At 45.1% G+C, this 18,694-nt stretch overlaps 1 protein-coding gene across 2 annotated transcripts; it reads left to right on the top strand.

The window, feature by feature from the left end:
- The first annotated feature begins 3,646 nt into the window (after window positions 1-3,646).
- Window positions 3,647-18,091, top strand: SLC22A7 (solute carrier family 22 member 7). 2 transcript variants are annotated; one of them, XM_052676258.1, is made up of 10 exons: window positions 3,647-4,158; window positions 5,966-6,069; window positions 10,444-10,598; window positions 11,940-12,108; window positions 14,325-14,442; window positions 15,083-15,192; window positions 15,278-15,492; window positions 15,963-16,071; window positions 16,993-17,199; window positions 17,602-18,091. In XM_052676258.1, the coding sequence occupies exons 1-10, from the start codon at window positions 3,781-3,783 to the stop codon at window positions 17,663-17,665; spliced, it is 1,629 nt and encodes a 542-aa protein (XP_052532218.1). In that variant the 5' UTR covers window positions 3,647-3,780; the 3' UTR covers window positions 17,666-18,091. The 2 variants fall into 2 exon arrangements, with proteins under 2 accessions (XP_052532218.1, XP_052532208.1); XM_052676248.1 differs by having other exon boundaries at window positions 14,322-14,442.
- The last annotated feature ends 603 nt before the right edge of the window (window positions 18,092-18,694 follow it).

Genomic DNA, 18,694 nt, shown 5'->3' with positions numbered 1-18,694 from the left:
CTGGTGTCTTCTCCCATTTATTGGTGTTGCAGAATTCACCTGAATTTTTGCCCCCCCCCCCTTTCCCCCTCCCCCCCAGCTCAGGCTGCCCAGGGCCCCAGCCAGCCTGGCCTGGAGCACCACCAGGGATGGGGCACCACAACTTCTCTGGGCAGCTCTGCCAGGGTCTCACTGCCCTCTGAGTAAAGAATGTCCTCCTCACATCTGACCTACACCTCCCCTCTTTGTGACTAGTGCTGAAATACCTCATTGAAACACGTGAGCACATGGTAACATTTCCCAGCTGGTGTAATCATGGTCTAATGCACTGAGTGTTTGCTTGGAGGCTTCAGATGACAAAAAAACCAAAGGATAAGAATATAATTTGTAGCAGTCACTGTGACTTTATGGAACTTGACATTGTTAGGCAAATGTGGTGGCACTTTCTTTTATATATCACCTGTCTAATCTTATATGTCATTTGACTAAATATCCTCAACACCCTCTTTCCCCTCTGATTCTTTACACTGAGCTGCATCTCTCACAGATAGGAGCTACCAGCCCCAGCAGGGCGCCAGCACACAGCTGGGATAAAGCAGCCCTTCATAACCCAATTAAAGAGCAGTGAGGAGCAGCAGCTTGGCCTCCTTTGAATAGGCTGACTTTTCTGACAGGAGAACACCTGCAGCTCTTCTCAGCTTTAAAGAACTGTGAAAAATCAGAGCGCAGAAAAGAAGAAAAGTGCTCTTTTGGAAAGATGATCTTACAATGACAGGTTTTAATCCTCCTCCCGTAGCCCAGAAAGCAGTTAGTTGGCTTCGGTGCAGAATCTAAATCCACAGAAAGAAGCACTGGGCTCTACAAAGCCCACATCAGTGAACAGGCAGATGAAATCTGAGCAGTCTCCAGAGAAATGCTGAAGTGATTGTCATCTACATGGTTCTGGCTGATGGAGAAAGGGCTAGGAGGCAGGTTTAAAGAGCAGCATTCCAACAGCCACGTTCCCTGATGTACTCTGAAGGCCACAGGCAGAACAGATGGATGGGCAGACCAACACGGTGCAAAGTTGCGAAGACTGTCTGAGAAGACTAGGTCTGAAGAAGTTGAAATGAATGGCTGAGAAGGCTTTGAGGTAAGGACCAGCTGGGAATGGCCTAGGAAGGGAAGGGAAGGCTGAGCAGAGCTGTGGAGTTATTGGGATGCAGTGAGCCACATGGGAAGGGAAACTCCCCAGGTTGGGTGTCGGACCTCACTTTGTTTGCTCTGTCATCACATACAAATCACTCTTGGCAGCCACTCAGCCCAGCTCCTGCTTCAGTGGAAGAAAGTGTGTGACTATGTACTTCCACATCCACACCTTTACTGTCTGCACAGGGTTTCCAGAAATAACTTTCTAACCAAAACTAAATCCTGCCCTAAGCTCCCTCAACAGCATTACGTGACTGTTTGAGGTAAAACCCTGCTGTTAATTTCAGTTGCAGTATATTAGGGACACTAAAGTGTCTTCACTGCCCTGCACAGCCTCACCTGCCCCTTTAGTGGTCCAGGAGCCCACTAAATGCCTGGGTCCCCTGTCTCCAGCCCCTTCTGCTCCAGACTGGGCTCTCCGGTTGTGCCCATGTCCCAGCTCATCCCCTGGCTGCGTCTGGGGTTGCTGATGGACCTGGCTCCAACAGCTCCTCTGGCCGTGCTGCTGTTGGCCACTGAAGGATATTTTCTCTCCACCAGTAGCTGGCCTTCTGAAACAGAGAAGAAAGACTGCTGAGGAAAATGATATGGATATGAGGCTTCTGTTTTCATATGTGAGCAGTCAGCGTGATCTGGCTGCTACGAGGCAGGTCCAAGCCACGAGACAGGTCCAGGGTCTAGAGCCAAGTGGTAGGGCAGAGTCACAGCAGTTGTACGTGCAGTCCATTAACTACATGTAGTGACCCACTACGAAAACATGTTTGGGTTAGAGAAATACAGCAGTCAAGTAACATGTTCTTAGCAATTGCAGTATGAAGAGAAGGGCTCCAGGGGTTGCAGAGCAATGGACTGTAACCTCATTTCTGAAGGGGAGGCTGGATTTGCTCTGCAGTTAAAATATGCAACAGCATATCAATGAGAATCCCTGTTCCTTGCTTTTAGAAAACCAGTGGGGAAGAAAAACGATTTGCCCTTTAGTTCGACTTGAGTTTAAACTGTAACCCTGGAAGGATGGTGCTGTCGGGTGACCCTGCTCCACTCTCACCTAATTTCCCTGCTCCCATCCAAAGATGAGCACCGATACACTCAGTAGTGCAGACTGGGGCAGCATGTTAGTTAAACATGGATGACCAGGAATGCTGCTGAGACAAGCAAAGATCTCCTAAGGCCACAGCATGCCATCCTTTGTCTTATAAGCCTGAACCTGAGCGTTCAGCCACAACCAGAAAGGCCCTAAGAACTGCTTCTTATCTCCACCTGCTGCTCTGCAGCCCTTTGGTCTCTGGCCCAGTACACCCTCAGGGCAGGTGCCTGCCTGCATCAGCACCCCTGAACACTCAAGACCACAGGACTGCTGTAGGAGGGAAGACGTAGGGAAAAAACGTAGAACTCGCTACCAACTCCCAGTTTAACCAGCCTTGATATTGCTGCTTCTCTGAGCTTGCTTGTTTGTGGGGCAAAGCCCTTTGTCTGTGCTAAGTGCTAGTGATCCTCCAGCTGGGTCTCTACCAGACAGGGAGAAGGGTGGGCAGCTCCTGACTGACTTGAAGTACCTGCGAGACTTCTTTGTCCCTGTCTCATGGAGTAGAGATTGTCCTTTGAACCACGCTGTTTCTGTGACCCAAGCTGCACCAGCTCTGTTGCTGCACCTCCCCATTTGCTGCATCAAGGCTTTTGCCCAGCAACTGTGCAATATGGAACTCAAAGTTACATGTGGTACATATCCTTTGTCAACTTTGACCTTTGATGACAGGTTTCTCCAACTAACTTTCAGCTGCTCAGATGCATGGTTTGTTCTTGCTCTGCAGTGGCTCTGGCTGAATAAAGAGCCCATGGTGTTGGCTAAGAGCACACAAAGAATAGAAATGCAAATTGAAGACCTGTCTCTTCTAGGAGCTCTTTCTGGTGGTGCTGGAAGAGCCGTGGTGTGAAACCCCAGTGGCAGCAGTACCTCTGGCCCTGCTGAGGGCTGTAGGTCCCTCATTGGGTTGTAGTATTGATCCTCAACCAATTGGTCTCCATTCAGAGACACATTTCTCATCTCTTCTGGGTGCTCTGTCCTCTGCATACCCCTTGCTCCCAGGTCATGACTTGAGACAAGCCATACTAAGAACACAGCTGATGCACAGCAATCAGGCTTTGGTGCTCACAGGCATCCTCCATGCTGGGGGGCACCACTGCACTCCTGGGGGCCCGTGAGAAAGCAGAGTGTGATGTCCCCACACCAATGATGTGTGATGGCTTTTTTTTCCCACAGCCCTTTACCAATGTGGCTCTTCCCCTCAAAAACCACCACAGGAGGAAAGGACTCTTTTCTTTAAAAAAAAAAAAAAAAAAAAAAAAAAAAAAAAAAAAAAGGTGCTTTGTGCTGGATCTGCTTAAAATAGATGTGTATGCACATGGAATGACTTGCAATGATTTCTTTGGCTCTACCCCAAATTGAGTGTTTCGCTGTGACTTTTGAAAGCCTTGCTGTGAGATCTCAAAGTCCAAGGAAGTGGCTGTATGAAAAGCCATGGGAAGCTGAGCTCCAAAGACAGAGACAACTTTTCAAGCTCATGCTGCTGCTCCTTGGTACATAGCTGCTCTGAATGAGCAAACTCTATAGGAAAGATGAAATTTGAAGATCTCTTACTGGAAATTGGTGGCTTTGGCAGATTTCAGATTTTGATTTTGTTAATCCTCTGCCTCCCAAGAATCAACCTTCCCATGCATTTCCTATTGCACAACTTTCTTGCTGCTACTCCCTCTCACCATTGTGCAATTCCGCATCAGGAAGAATTTGTGAACCTCACCACGGAGGAAATTCTGCTCATCAGCATCCCCCGGGAGCCCGATGGCACCTTCAGGTCTTGTGAGATGTTCTCACAGCCTCAGTTTCACCTACTTCTCAATTCCTCTCTGCAAGCAGACAACGACTCCGTCACCCAGGACTGCCAGTATGGGTGGGTCTACGACCACTCACAGTTCACCTCCACCATCTCCACCGAGGTAACTCCTGGCTTGTGATCTAGCTGAAAATGAAATTAGCTCAGTGTTTAGAGGAGATGAAGAGGTGTTCACAAGGTGCACAGAATCAAAGGGGAATCTTTGCATTTTAACCAGTGGAAAGTACTTGCTTAGAGAAGATGGCTTGGGATGGGGAAAAGCTCTCTTGAGCTCAGAGGTAGATACCAACATTTCTCATAATGAGCACCTCCAGGTGATTGAGAGACTGGGGGTGTGGGGAGGAGAGTCTGCTATGGGATTTTCTTTGCTTGGGCCATGTGGCATTGGCACAGGATCACATCCTGTAAGGATGTCATCTGACTCTGTGGCTTTCTTGATTTTCCAAGCACTTTGTTACTTCCCTTGTCTGCCTCTCCTCTCTGGTCTCCTGCTCCCTTGCTTCTCCCCAAGATCAAGCAACCTTTCTCAATTTCCCTGCTTGTTCTATTCCTGCCCTTTAATATATCTTTGGTGTTTTACATTTGTTGACTGCGTGACTTGATGGGAAGCAGACCTCAGCAAAGCTGTTGACTCACAGCGACTTTATCCTTCTAGAAGACAATTTTCAGATTTAGAGAGTCCGTCAGTCCAGTTGTCACCAGAGTGCTGATGAAATGTGCTCTCGGAGGGCTCCTGGTGAGGTGTAGCACTCTGGTCAGCCATAACCTTGAGTCTGCCCAAGGTCCCTGCCCATCAAACATTAACCACCAGCCTTCTGAAATGCTTCGTTAGGGCTTAGAGTGATACCTCTGGGTATTAAAGCTTTACCTGCAAGCTGTACTTTTCTTCCTGGAAAGGCAGCCCAAAGCGCAGTAGGTCTTAGGGAAGGGAACACTTTGGTCAGACAAAAGGGAAATGGTTGGTTCAGAAACAACATCAGCTGGCCATGCTTTCACTGAGACAAGTCTTATCCTGGAGCCAATGCCTCCTACCCACCACTCAACCTCTGGTTTTGGCAAGCATAGAGATGGATGCTGGGAGTGCACCAGGTCTGCACCTGATTTCCAAGCTGTTTCAGGGAGAAAGATGTAAAGCACCCTTGGAGAAAAAGGCAGAATAAATGCTCTGCTTCAGAGGCACTGGACTCAGAGCCTTATGACACTGCACTCAGGCTGAGTTCAAGGGGCCATGGACTTACTGTGGAGTCTTTCTGTCTTGCATCCAAAAAGGTTGTTCAAGGTCTGGCTGGCCTTGTCAGAGAGGCTGCAAGGTTGGGTTGATGATTAAGTTAAGTTTTGTCAAGTTACACACATATGAAAAATTAACTCTGCAGCTTGGTCAGAGCATTCTCTAATGATCAGCAACATTTGCACCTCCAAGGAAGAAAAATGATGCTAATTAACTCAATTAAAAAGAGTGCCTAGACCGCTCTCTCCATAGAAATAAGTAAGTTATAAGTATCAGGAGTGAGTCTGACTCCCCTCTGTCTTCCTTTCTTCCTTCACAGACTATTTGGAGGAAATTGATCAGGGCATCACTAACTGGATAGCATTCTATGAAGTACATTGTAGCACAAAGAATCAGAGAATTGTTCAGGTTGGAAAAGAACCTGAAGATCACTAAGCCCAAACATCACCCTGACCTACCCAGTCCCAACACTAAATCATGTCCCTCAGTGCCACATCCACATGTCTGTTGATTAACCCCATTGCTGCCCTGGGCAGTCCATTCCAATGCCTGACCACCCTCTCTGGGAAGAAATTTTTCCTGGTATCCCAACTAAACTGCATCTGGTTCAACTTGGGAAGGGATTTGAAGGGGGACAGAGGCTGGACTGGGCACTCAGTGTCACTTTGGCCTTGTGTTTCAGTGGGACCTCGTGTGTGAGCAGCGTGGGCTGAACCAGGCGACCGCGACCTTCTTCTTCGTTGGAGTCACGATCGGGGCTGTGGTGTTTGGATACCTTTCGGACAGGTTTGACCCTCTCAGGCTGTCCACCAAGGCTGCAGTTTCCTGGCAAGGCCTTCACACACATGTGACTTGCAAAAGCAATGAGAGGGGCAGAAAAAGGAGAAAACACAGTCATAAACGGAGAGCTTAGTCTTCCACGTCCAAACTGGATTAAAGTCATACTGAGAAGTAATGCAAGGGCTAAATGCTGAGTTAGAGTTGCGGATTGCTTCATGGGGCAGCCAGTTAAGAGCCCACGTGAGAAGGTGCTCTGGCCATGGTGAGGATAAGGTGCATTGCAACAATGACAGTAGCACAGAATTGCTGCATCCACTGTCTGCGAGACATTTCAGGAAAGATAACTGCTTAAAAAGGAGAAAGATGATTAAAACAAAGCTGAAACAAGCAGCTGAGAGTTAAATCCTGACAAGCTATCTGGAAATTATCTAAGGATATACAAGTGAGGGGCTTAAAGCAAATACATGTCAAGTCCGAAAAAGATCTCAAGAAAGCAAAAATTGTCATTACTAGAGAAGCAGGGTAAAGCAGGGTAAACTCTTCAAGGAAGAGTTAAGACCATGGCCTGATAAGGAAAATAGAAGCAAAACTTTTCTCCCTGGTTAAATGTTAGAATGTGATAATGTGAAGGGGAAAAAAAGCCTGAGTAATAACCTAGAATGGGCATCAATTAAGAAATCAAATATTTCTGCAAATAGCAGAACCTTCCACTGAATATGCAGAGCAAGCATGCAATCAGGATGTGCTGTTCTCTTTACACTATTCAATATTTAATGGCTGTGTTTCCTGTGCAGGAAACTATTCGATTCCCTCCTGATTTCCTTTCTCTGGGACCAAAGGAGCATTAGGGTGAGGCAGGCTGCAAAATCACTTCACAGCAGAAGGGAAACTACGTGCACCATACAAAGCTGCCAGTCACTTCCGTATCTTTTCTTCTATCTGTTTCAAATCAGTTTTTATACAGGTCCCCAAGAAAGACCTTGGGAACTGACAGCCAGGCAGCCGGCGTCCAGCTCTAATGAGTGAATTGGTAGAAACAATTCTGAAGGGCTGAGCCAGTGTCCATAGGACTTCTATTCCTCTTTTGCATAAGATTCATACCCTACAAGCAGATTGGATTTCTTTGAAGATGTTCACAGGTGCGTGAACAGAGGAGATATCATCTGTAAGAGGTTTCCTTACAAAAGGCTTCAAAAGAAAAAGGATATCCCTGCATGGCTAAATAATTGATCAAAAGCGGGGAAGGAGCAGGGAGGGGTAAGCGTTGAGTTGTTACAGTGAAGGGACATCTCTGGGGACCTGTTAATTGGATGTGTGCTCGTCAGCATACTCATAACTGATCTGGAAAAGGAGTGAGTGGGAAGGGGCTGGTGAGTGACCAGGCTGGTAGAGACAAAATCTGAGAGTGAAGAACTACAGAAGGATCCTGTGACTGGGTGGAAGCATTAAAAAACACAATTTCAGGGTAGGTTAATGTAAAACAAAGAAATGCGTCCAACTTCACATGCAAAATAGAGCTGTCCAGAGTGGCTCAGGAATAAGACTTAAAAGTTACAATAAAAAGCTTCTGGCAAATATCTTAGAGCGTTAGAATCACCAAGACTGGAAAAGACCTCCAGGATCATCCAGTCCAACTGTATACCTACCACCAATATTTGCTTACTAAACCATGTTCCTCAGTACAACATCTAAATGATTCTAGAATGCCTCCAGGGACAGTGACTGCACCACCTCCCCTGGCAGCCTGTGCCAGTGCCTGACCACTCTTTCAGAGAAGAAATTTTTCCTAATGTCCAACTTGAACGTCTCCTGGCACAACTTGAAGCCCTCTAGTTCTATCTTCTCAGTGATGAGTAGCAGCTGGGGAAGCAAATGCATAATTCAGAATTGTTAGGAAAGGAATATAAAACTAAAGTGAACATAACCATGCAGAAGCATGTATATATGTGATGGCCCCACATCTTGAATACCGTGTGCAGTTTTGTTTTCTCTTCAATCTCTTCCCCACTTATACCTACTATAAACTCCTCAGGGTTATAGTAGAAGGGAAAAAAATGTGATGACAAAAAAGAGTAAGTTAAGGGTTGACTGCTGAGTAGACAAACCAGGACCTTCAGTCTGCTAAAAAGGCAGATAAAGAAGGTTTGGCAGCCAGCTGTGCCTTCGTCAGCAGCCTGACTGCACTGCCATTCTGGGCCATGCTGTAAACCACAGCGAACGGATCAAGCAGCTTGTGTTGGTTGCCTACAAAACTCCAGATATGGCAATAGGTCTTCCATCTTCTTGGGGGTACTTAGAACTTTGTAGTGCATATTCAGTCCCATTTCCATCATGGTTTCCTCATCTGCAAGATGCCATTTCTTTGGCTTCATTCTCATCTCAGCCTCCTCTAGCTGTACCCATTTAAAGTGGAGAGCCAGAAATGCTTAGGGGTTTTTTTCAGCTCAAGAAGTGACCATTTCCTCCTGCCATCTGGGAGGGTGGTTATGGCAGCTCTGGGAAATCCAAGCATTCTGAATCAATCAGAACTTTCTCATTACATTTGACTTCTCCTGCAGTGAACTTCAACAGATAATAAGTAAGCATTTTCTTTGCAAAAGCCATGCTGATATCTGCAGTATTTGCTTACCTGTGTCAACAAATTCTAATTTTTAACATTATCTTTACCCACTTAATCAGTATCAATACTAGATCTGTTAAATCTCAGATTCATGCCCCCACATCTCCCTCAGGACACTGTAAAAGCAACCTTTCTCTTCTCTAATAGAGAAGAGGTCCCACTCCCCCATACAAACTGTAAAGTGCGTACTGCACCTCTAGTGCTTCAGGCTGAGAGACATCTGGTCCTGCCATTTTGCTACAGCTCAGGTTCATTCTGATCCAAGCTTCCACAGACTCCTGCACTTGAGAACACTTCTGCTGACAAATCTTACCCCACCAAACTCTTCAGCCCTTTATTGAGAACATACCTATGCAAAAGAATAGAAATCTGGAAAAAAAAAAAAACCTGTTATTACCTGTTCTTGTCCAGATTCTCCTTTTGTACCTTGTTATCGTACCTCATTGGCTGCATCACGCTCTGGCAGATTTCCAGATTGGGATATTTATGAAAATTGCTTTTCTATTCATTTTTATCCTTGCACAGTTTGCTCTTTTTGTTACATTTTCCACATACAAACGTTCAGAGGTTGGGCTTTTCCATTTCTCTCTCTCTCTTTGAAGGCAATTTTAACCGCATTTCTTTTGGCAGCCTCCTTGTAGCTGTTTGATCCTGCCAGCTTCTCTCTGGTTCCGTTAGCAGGTGGTGTGCATTTGCTGCGAGAGTCTAGTAATGGGTCCATAAATAGCAGCCTTGTGCTCTGCAGGGAATTTTATATTTTGATATGTTCCTTCTGTATTTTTGAACCATATCTTAATTTCAAAAATGTATTTTTGTTAGCACTTACACTCCTGGAAATGGGATCCAGCACTGGTGGGTTTCTGGATGCTTGCTGCTCTGACCCAGGTGCATCACTTCCGCAGTCTGGGTCTGTTTAAATTTCACAGCAGATCCAGAAAACTGCCTGGGCTATCACCATGAGTTGACTCTTCTCCAGCAGACATATTAACTAGCTGCTGCATGAAGTTACCTGTGACTGCTCTTAAGAATGTGATGGTGGCAGCGTGTCCCAACACATAATTTCACTCCCTGGTGTAAAGGTCCTTGCCACCATCCCTATCAGGTGGTCGCTGGGAGAATGCCAGAAAGTCCCTACAGACTGAATGCGACCTGTTGACAGATTTAATTACTAGGCCAGTTTCAAACCATCACATGCAGGGCTGATATTTGCTGGAAGGTCCTCTCTGCTTCTGAATAGTTTGTCAAAATTTTCATTTGAAATCCCATGTCAAATTTTACAGTGTTTGTGTAGAAACACATACGGCATTGTTGGCGTGAGAGTGAATGCCAAAGCACATCTGCATGTATTTGACTTCCTGTACTTCTCTGCATTCTCCCTACAGGACTCTGCACAGGTTCAGGTCATACAATTTCCAAAGTCCTTGAGGAGTGACCTCAGCATGCATGTTCAAGCTGACATCACTTATTATCATAGTGGCATTGAATGGGGTACCCAGTATATCATTCTTTTTTTATCAGTGCTTCTCTTTCCATTGGAGAGACTCATGCCCAGTGCTCCTGGGGCTTCCTGACCCTTTTAATGGGATCACATCGCTGCAGCACTGGCAATATCCAGCAAATCCCTCCACTCTGGGGTACCACATAATCTTTGCAGTGCAGACTATGTATCAACCTCCTTAAGTCTCTGCTTTGCCTCATTTCAATCCCTACTCCTGGGACACATTTCCAGCCTATAAATAACCCTGTCTGTGCTTTGATAGGTTCGGCCGGAAATCTATCCTCATGCTGTCATTTCTGTTATCTGTCACATTTGGGATGCTGAGTGCCTGCTCCGTCTCCTACAGCATGCTGGCTGTCACAAGAACCCTCACCGGGGTGGCCCTGAGTGGTGTGTCCCTGATCATCTTGCCTCTGGGTAAGTATGGTGAGGCTGTGGGAGTACAGGTGCCCACTTCTTCAAAAGAGCAGTCGGGCACTGGCACAGGCTGCCAGGGAGGTGGTGGTGTCACCATCCCTCGAGGTGTTCAAGAACCACAGAGATATGGCACTGATGGATGTGATCAATGGGCATGGTGGGAATGGGCAGTGACAGTTGGACATGATGATCTTAGAGGTCTTTTCCAACCTTTATGATTCTACGATTCCGGCCAGCAGTTCCTGTTAATCACCATTCTTAATGCTTTAAAATCTATAGATGAAGTATCTGCCCTTTTCCTCTGATACTGGGTTCTCATTTTTCACATGCAATTAAAGAAATTCACCAGTTGAGCAGGAGCAGGATGTTGGGTCATTGATAGCATGCTTCTTCCTCTCCAGTCTTAACTTTGCAGCAATTGTTTCCATCACATTCCTTATCTGTATTCTTAGAAAGGCTGGAAAAGGAAAGAACACGAAAATAAAATCTCTGTGAGGCAAACTTGAAGCTAAGAAATTTAAGTAATGACATAATTAAAACAAGCTCCAAACTCCAAGCTACCCAACATAGCATCAGATGATTTTATAGATACGTTTAGAATGCCCTGGGCAAGAGTCACAATACCTTAGAGCATATTACATGTGCTGCAGAAATTTCCAGAAATTTTGCAGATACACCCAAAAACAAGCTAAAAATCAGGAAAGGACAAATACACCCAAGGTATTACATGTCCCAAGGCCTGCAATGGCACATTCTTATTGTAAAGGTGATGCCTACAATACAAATTAGAGATTGGGAAGGGCATTTCTGATTGCTAGATGCTGTAGCATGATGTCAAGATCTCTGGAGGCAAATTGACTTAGTTCTCAAACAGAAGCAAGGGGATCACCCTTTGTTCTGGATTTACACGTGCATTAATGTCTGTTCCACTAAGGCCAGTCCAGCTTAATTTATGTATACTATATTAATGATATATTTCTTGAATCTGGAATAATGCATAGGCAGAGAAATTGGAAAGGCAAGATACAACTGGAGAATTAGATTAAAGATTAGTTTGATGAAGATGACCATTGGATGCTATTGAACAAGATAAAAACATATCATCTAGGGTGTTTTAGTATATGTCCAGAATTTCTTCCTTTAAAGCCTCATTTTAGTTGTGTTCAGCTTTGTCAGGAGTTAACTCGTGGATGAACATTTAAAAAGGGCAAATGTCAGTGGAACTCTCCTGGAGGAAAAGAGCAGGGATGTTGCTTCACTTTGCCCTTCTCACAAAGACCCGCAGACCCTCTCCTGGAGAAGCCCTGTGTGACCCAGCTGAATGCTGCCTCCCTCTTACAGGGATGGAGTGGGTGGACACAGAGCACCGCACCCTCTCTGCGGTCCTGACCAGCATCTCCTGGAGCATAGGGAACATGCTGCTGGGCTTGACAGCATACCTGGTGAGGGAATGGCACTGGCTCTTGGTTGCCGTGACGGGACCTTGTCTTCTGAGCATCATCTGCCTGTGGTGAGTGCAGCAACCTTTGGCCTGCTGCTGCTGGAACAGGAGCACGATGCCGTTCGTCTTTCTGCCCTGTGTGTATGGCAAATATTGCAGTATGCATCCTGGAATTGGATCTGGCAACCCTGAAAACCTTCAGAAATGGTGGCCTGGCCTTCCTCAACCTCAGGGTTGTTGTTTGTTTCATCTTGGACTTCAGTGTGGATCTGGACCCACGTTGCAAAAATCTCCCAGGGTAATGGGGAGCTATAGCTGGAAGCCACACGAAATAATCTGACTGATATACATGCAGACCCCAAAATGGCATGCATAACTGATAAGCAGAAAAGGTATAAAAATGCAAATGTGACTTTCAGCTGCCTAGAGAGGCATCTGCAGGTGACGGTTTACTTGCTTACTATGTCTGTCCATCAGCATGAAGCAGCAGATGAAAAAGCTGCCCCAACCAAATAGCTACCAACAAAATCTCAAGTCATATCTGTGAAAAATGGGATGCATACTGATGCTGTTGTTAAACAATGGCTCAGAAGTAGACGTGTCCTTTCAACAGTGATGAATGGTTTCTGGCAGAGAGTAACATCTGATGCCGATCAAATTCAAGACAATTAAATTTTATGTTCTGCTGCCTTTCAGGTTTGAGGTTTTGCTCTTTTTCTAGGACACCTCGTTGTAGAAATTGAATCCTGGGAAATGTTGAAATTCATAGATATATTTGGATCCACCTTTTGAAAAATAGCTATATTTCTTTCTAGTTTGTTAATGCCTTTTATGGAAATGAGTTCTCGAAAAAATTATGCTGTCTGATCAAAATTCAAGCAACCAAGAGGTCAGTGATTGTGGATAATTAAGTCCCTGAAGAACGGAATCATAACTTAATTTAACACATTCATTATATGTTGTTGACACTAGACATTAGACAGTCAAAAGACTTAACATACTCTGGAGATGGTGGCAAGGAGTGCAAAATGCCACCTTTAATTCTTTATATTTGCCAAATAATTAACGACTTCTGGGAGGGAGCTGAAAACTTTCCATAGTCCAGTTCTGCAAATGATTTTGCTCTACACGTCCTTTTCAGCTCCAGATTGAATAGATTGAATAGTTCATTGATTTTACAGCAACCTGACTTAGGGCACACAAATCACCAACAGCTTTTAGGGAACACAGTGGGAGAAACTCAGTGAGAGACCTCAGTGAGAGGCTTTGACAAACTCATGAGCTCAGTTGATCTCTTACCCAAATATTCCTTCAAGCTTCTAACTGCACTTCAGTTGGGCTATATTGGAATTTTTGCATATAGTTGGAATGGATCTGACTGTGAGGCATTTCCAGTGTCTCCTGGACACTGACCACTATGCAGCCCCACACATGTTCAGGCCAGCAGGGCTGCAGTGGGGTCTGGGGAGATCCAGGGCTGATAGTGCCATGTAGCTCACATGAATTGCAACCAGATGAAAGATCACAGAGAAGAACAAGGAGTTACAGATGCCAGTTTATGACTAGTGGTGAATCTTTTGCTAGGACAGAGAGAAAAACAGGAGTCACAGGACCCCCACTCAAGGCACATCTGCTAAGTAAACCTCTCCAAGTTGCTAATTAGCTGTGCAGCATTAGAGCATCCCTTGTCACTCACTGACTAGCATGGCTTCTTCACTGGGGGCCACAGTCACAATGATTTAGACTCCAGTGGATTATCTTTTGCAGAAGTCTTTGTTGTGAACAACAAATAATTTAGCAATTAACAAAGAAAGTAAGAGGTATAATCTCAGTGGGCCCACTAAATCCTTTCTACGTAGTAATTTTTAATATTCTAAAATATCTGCGTTTAAAGAATCTCAAAAATCATCAATATAAATCTAAATAAATCTATACATCTGAATAAATCTAAATCTAGTGTCTAAATATAAACTTTCTGGGGCCAATTTTATTTGTTAAGAACTTGAAACTTCAACCAGCTCAGCAAATTCAAGCTTTGATCAAAAATCACATTATAAAAATTTTGGCTAGACATATTTCAACTAAGAGACAAGTTCTTTAAGGGTAGAATAGCATGTATGTGTAAAGAGAGTGTCCTACTTGTCTTAATGTCGTGCACACAGTTGTTATTCTCAGTAGAGGTTAAAGTCTCATAGAGAAGATCTCCTCTTTTTGGCCAGGGCCATGTATGTGGGTTGGAAAACATGGGGTGCCAACAGGAATGCTGTCTTCTCTCCTTGCACCAGGTGGGTCCCAGAGTCTGCCCGGTGGCTCATAGCCAACGGCAAAGTGAAACAAGCCCACAAGCATCTGCTAAGATGTGCAAGAATGAATGGAAGGAAAGACTTCACTGTCTCACTGGAGGTGAGAAACTGAAGAACCAGACACATTCTTCCTCCCATGTTTTCTCTTTCTCTCTGTTTTACTTCTACTTTATATCTGAAGTGATGCTCAGCCTGCAGTGTGGTCTGTGGGACACCATGGTCCACAGGATGTCTTAGGCCATTTTGTTCTAGAAAGCATTAACATTCACTGCTAAAGAGAAAACTCACACTCGGTTCATGTAAGATCAGAATCCAACTTCAGTAGGTGGGGAGTCTTTCCACTCATCACTGTCATGGCAAGACACCTCATTGCACTGGACACTGGACACTGGACTGAGTATGCAGTGAACGAAGTACAGCTTGGAAAAATAAGGAGTTGGCACAGGCCAATGCTGACTTTGCTAGTGCTCTTTCTGCCATGTGGGATATGTGAGTAAGAGAGGCAAAGGGGCCATGGATGAAAAAAGAGCTCCAAAATGTTAGATAATCTCTTAAATGATGTAGGAAGACAAGCCTCTGATAACGAATGCCCAGCAAATTGTTCTGCAATAGGAATATATGGGAAACTGAATGGGTTGATAAAATTAAGAAAGGCAACAGACCCCAGTCTGTCTAGGATCTCATGTCTGGATGCTAAATGTACAGCAGCTGAGCTCTTTCCTTCTTCTCACATCTCCCAGGCTCTTAGAGGAATGACTACTGAGAAAAAGCCAAGTGAGAGTTTCTCCTACATCAGCTTGTTCAGGACACCAGTCCTGCGGAAGATCTCTGTGTGCTCTGGCACCGTGTGGTAAGCAGTGTTACTTGCACAAGGGATTCATCCTGCATTGCCCAGCTGATTTTCCCCCATTTCAATCTCCATACGTTCCTTGCAGGTTTGGTGTTGCCTTCTCTTATTACGGCATGAGTATGAACCTAACAGGCTTTGGGCTCAGCATGTATCTCTCCCAGTTTGTCTTTGGCATCATTGAGATTCCAGCCAAGATACTCATGTACGTGCTGGTGAATCGAATTGGACGGCGGCACTGCCAGGCGTGGTCACTCATCCTGACTGGACTGTGCATAGGAGCCAATATCATCATTCCTAAACGTGAGATGCTCTTCTGCTGTATGCTGATGGGGAGGTATCCATTCTGTGCTGTGCTAGAGAAGGAAAAACACAGATCTTGTCCTATATAGAGACATCTTCCACCTGCAAGGACATTAGTGGGACAAGGCTGCTGATGTGGGCCAGCCCTACTATCTGGAGGCAGCAGATGTTCTCTAGTCACTGTGAAGCACTATAAGGCTAGTGATAACAAGGGAAGTGCCCATCCTATTACAGATATTTTCCAGTGGGAAATATTGGGACTTAGCCTTCCATCCGTTCAGCTTCCACTCAAAATAGCAGTCACCAAATTTTCAAACTGATTCAGACTGATTCAGCTCTTGGATGCAGCACCTACAGGGCTCTGAAGCTTCCAGTTCTGTTTCTTGGAGCCTTCTGGCACCTGTAACCACAAGAAACTTCTTCACATTTTTCTTTGACTATTATCATAAATGTCTTTTCTTTCCTCCCAGCTTTCACTTCTCTACGCTCTGTGATGGCCATTATGGGCAAAGGTTTCTCAGAAGCTGCGTTCACCACTGTCTACTTGTACACCTCTGAGCTCTACCCCACCGTCCTGAGGTAAGAGTCACTACTGCTTGAGGGCACCGCCAGATCCTTAGTGGGATGTCACCATCTGGTCTTGGCCACTGACACAGCAGGAGGTGCTGTTGGCTAGACTGCAGGACTGATCCCTTGCCTCTAAAAGTAGCAGGTTTTGAAGATTACCTCCACCCACAAGAAATGGGCAGAAAGCTGTTATTTGCTGACCTGGGGTATGTGGGTAGGAGAATGTGTTGAATGGTGAGGAGTATTCTGTGAGACACACACTACTACACAAGATCGATAGCCCTCTGGACATCAGATGATAAAGCAGGCATTAAGTAGCCTTTTAGGAGAAAAAAGACAGTTCATTTGAAATATGTAGTTAATAATGACGTAAAATCACAGACAGGTCCTGGGATCCCTGTTTTATGCATGAAATGTCATTCACCCCCTGAAAATTATTAAGTGGAATAGGTTCCAGGTCCTATTTTTGGCCACATCTCCAGACTTTCCTAACTATAGAAGGACCAAAGATGCTTACAGAAATCTCTAGTGCTTGGCATATGCCTAGAACTACCTGGGAGAGCAGGGACTTAAATTAATCTCAGCAGAAAAGAGGACATACTAAAGGGATGTGTAGAAAATGCACTCAGTTTTAGACTTTCAAAGAGAAAACATCTTTTGAGCAGATATTTGGGAACTATTGTCATTATATGAAGATGCAGAGAAGAAAAAAAAAAAAAGATAGAAAAAGTCTGGTAGAGGAAAAATCTAGGGGTGAGAAATCCCAAGATTTTCTCAGCTAGTGATGAGAAATCTCTAGATCTCCCAAAAAAATAGGAGAGGGAAGAGGGACTCCATTTTTTATTTTTTTATTTTTTGCAAGGTCTGATATGAAAGAAGTACCCATGTCTTTCTTGAGGTATTCTACACTACCACGGTCTCCTACCTTTTCAGGCAGAATGGAATGGGATACACCTCCTTCACAGCACGCCTCGGTGGGTCTTTGGCCCCACTTGTGTTCCTGCTGGATGATGTGTGGAAGTCTCTGCCTGAGGTGACGTACTGTGGTGTAGCGGTGTTCTGTGGCTCGGTGGCCTTCTTGCTCCCAGAGACACTCAATGTGCGCCTGCCTGAGCGCATTGAGGACATCGAGAAGACACAGTGAGTAAGCTCCATCCTGTCCTGCACAAACAGTCTGCCAAAAGAGGCAGAGAAACGTCCCGTCTACCATCTGTAATTCCACATCCACGGGCAGCAGCAGATCAAGTGACACTCCAGCAGGGATTGGGACTGCTAGGCCCTTTGCTCTTCTATCCACCAGCCCAAAAAGCATCTGAGGGTGTCAGCTGGCAGCTGGCTGAACATGAGTCAGCAGTGTGCCCAGGTGGCCAAGAAGGCCAACAGTATCCTGGCTTATATCATTAGGAGCTGAGTGGTGAGATGAGGGACTGAGGGACATAGTTAATGGGAATGATGGAGGTGGGATGGTGGTTGAACATGATGATCTTAGAGGTCTTTTCCAACCTTGATTCTGTGACTCCATGATAGATTCTTTCCTTCCAGAGTGAAAGGACCACTACAAACCAGTGCTCCTGAGGGTTTGCCATTACAGTCTCTTCTGAAGTGAAGGACTCCATGGAAAAGCCATAGACAATGTGAAGGACTGCAAAACTGAGCCGTAATCTGGCCTACCAATGGACTCTCCTCCTGGTCTCTCTCTGCAGGGAAGTGGGGCTGAGGATGTACATGGAAGGAGGTGGATCATAAAACCTGGAGGATCATAAAAGCTGGAGGGAGCCAACCCTGCTCTGTAGTGTGGTCAGGATCAAAAGTGCTCAGGTCTAACAGGATCTGGAAATAAAAGGACTCTAAGTTTGGCTCTTCCAGTCTTGTTGGACCAGCAGCACCTTTCAGATCACTGCACAGCCTTCCAGAAGCTATAGACCATTGGTTGACAAACCACAAGAAATGTAAAAGAGCAATAAAAGGCACTGAGTGTGAATTGTACAAAAACAAATCTTAAATAAATCTAGCTGGATGGGTGAACCATAAACTGTAGCTACAAATATTTCTTGAATGTGGAAGTGGTCTGGAGATTTTCCACAGTGAGACAAAGCTTGTGAAAAGTAAATGCAGTGATTTTGCTGAGAATGGGATAACTGTAAGCATTTGCCCCAAATACAAAAAGATATATATTTATTTTTTGCAGATAATAGATATCTAGTGCATATAGTTAAAGGAACTTGTGAATGTAATGTTGACAAATTCAGTACTGGACTTCATTCTGCTTACCAGTCTAGCACATCACTCTAAGATTTTGGGATTGCCTTGGCATCTTGCACTTCTGCAGATCACAGAGATGAGGCACCAGCTATCAATAAACCTGAAATCCTGGCGAAGAGTAATACTCTAAACTAGGAGAGAGCGTGGCTTCACCATTTGAGTCCCAGACGCCGCGTTTTAAGGTAAGCCATGCGCAGGTCTATCAGCCCGCACAAACACAGCTCTGGAAGCAGATGAGGAGCCCATCAGATCCCAGGTCCAAGAGCGCCTCCTGGCAGAAATACGCTGCATACCAAAATTTCCTTTACCACATTTCTGCTTTCAGGTAACAAAAGGAAAGCGAGCTCCTCGGAATCAGCCTGAGACCGAGACT

The sequence above is a fragment of the Tympanuchus pallidicinctus genome, unplaced genomic scaffold, assembly GCF_026119805.1.
Source record: "Tympanuchus pallidicinctus isolate F22 unplaced genomic scaffold, pur_lepc_1.0 scaffold1, whole genome shotgun sequence".
Classification (NCBI taxonomy): Eukaryota; Metazoa; Chordata; class Aves; order Galliformes; family Phasianidae; genus Tympanuchus; species Tympanuchus pallidicinctus.
Note: the sequence above shows the minus strand (reverse complement) of the source record. Positions and strands in the feature narration are given on the sequence as shown.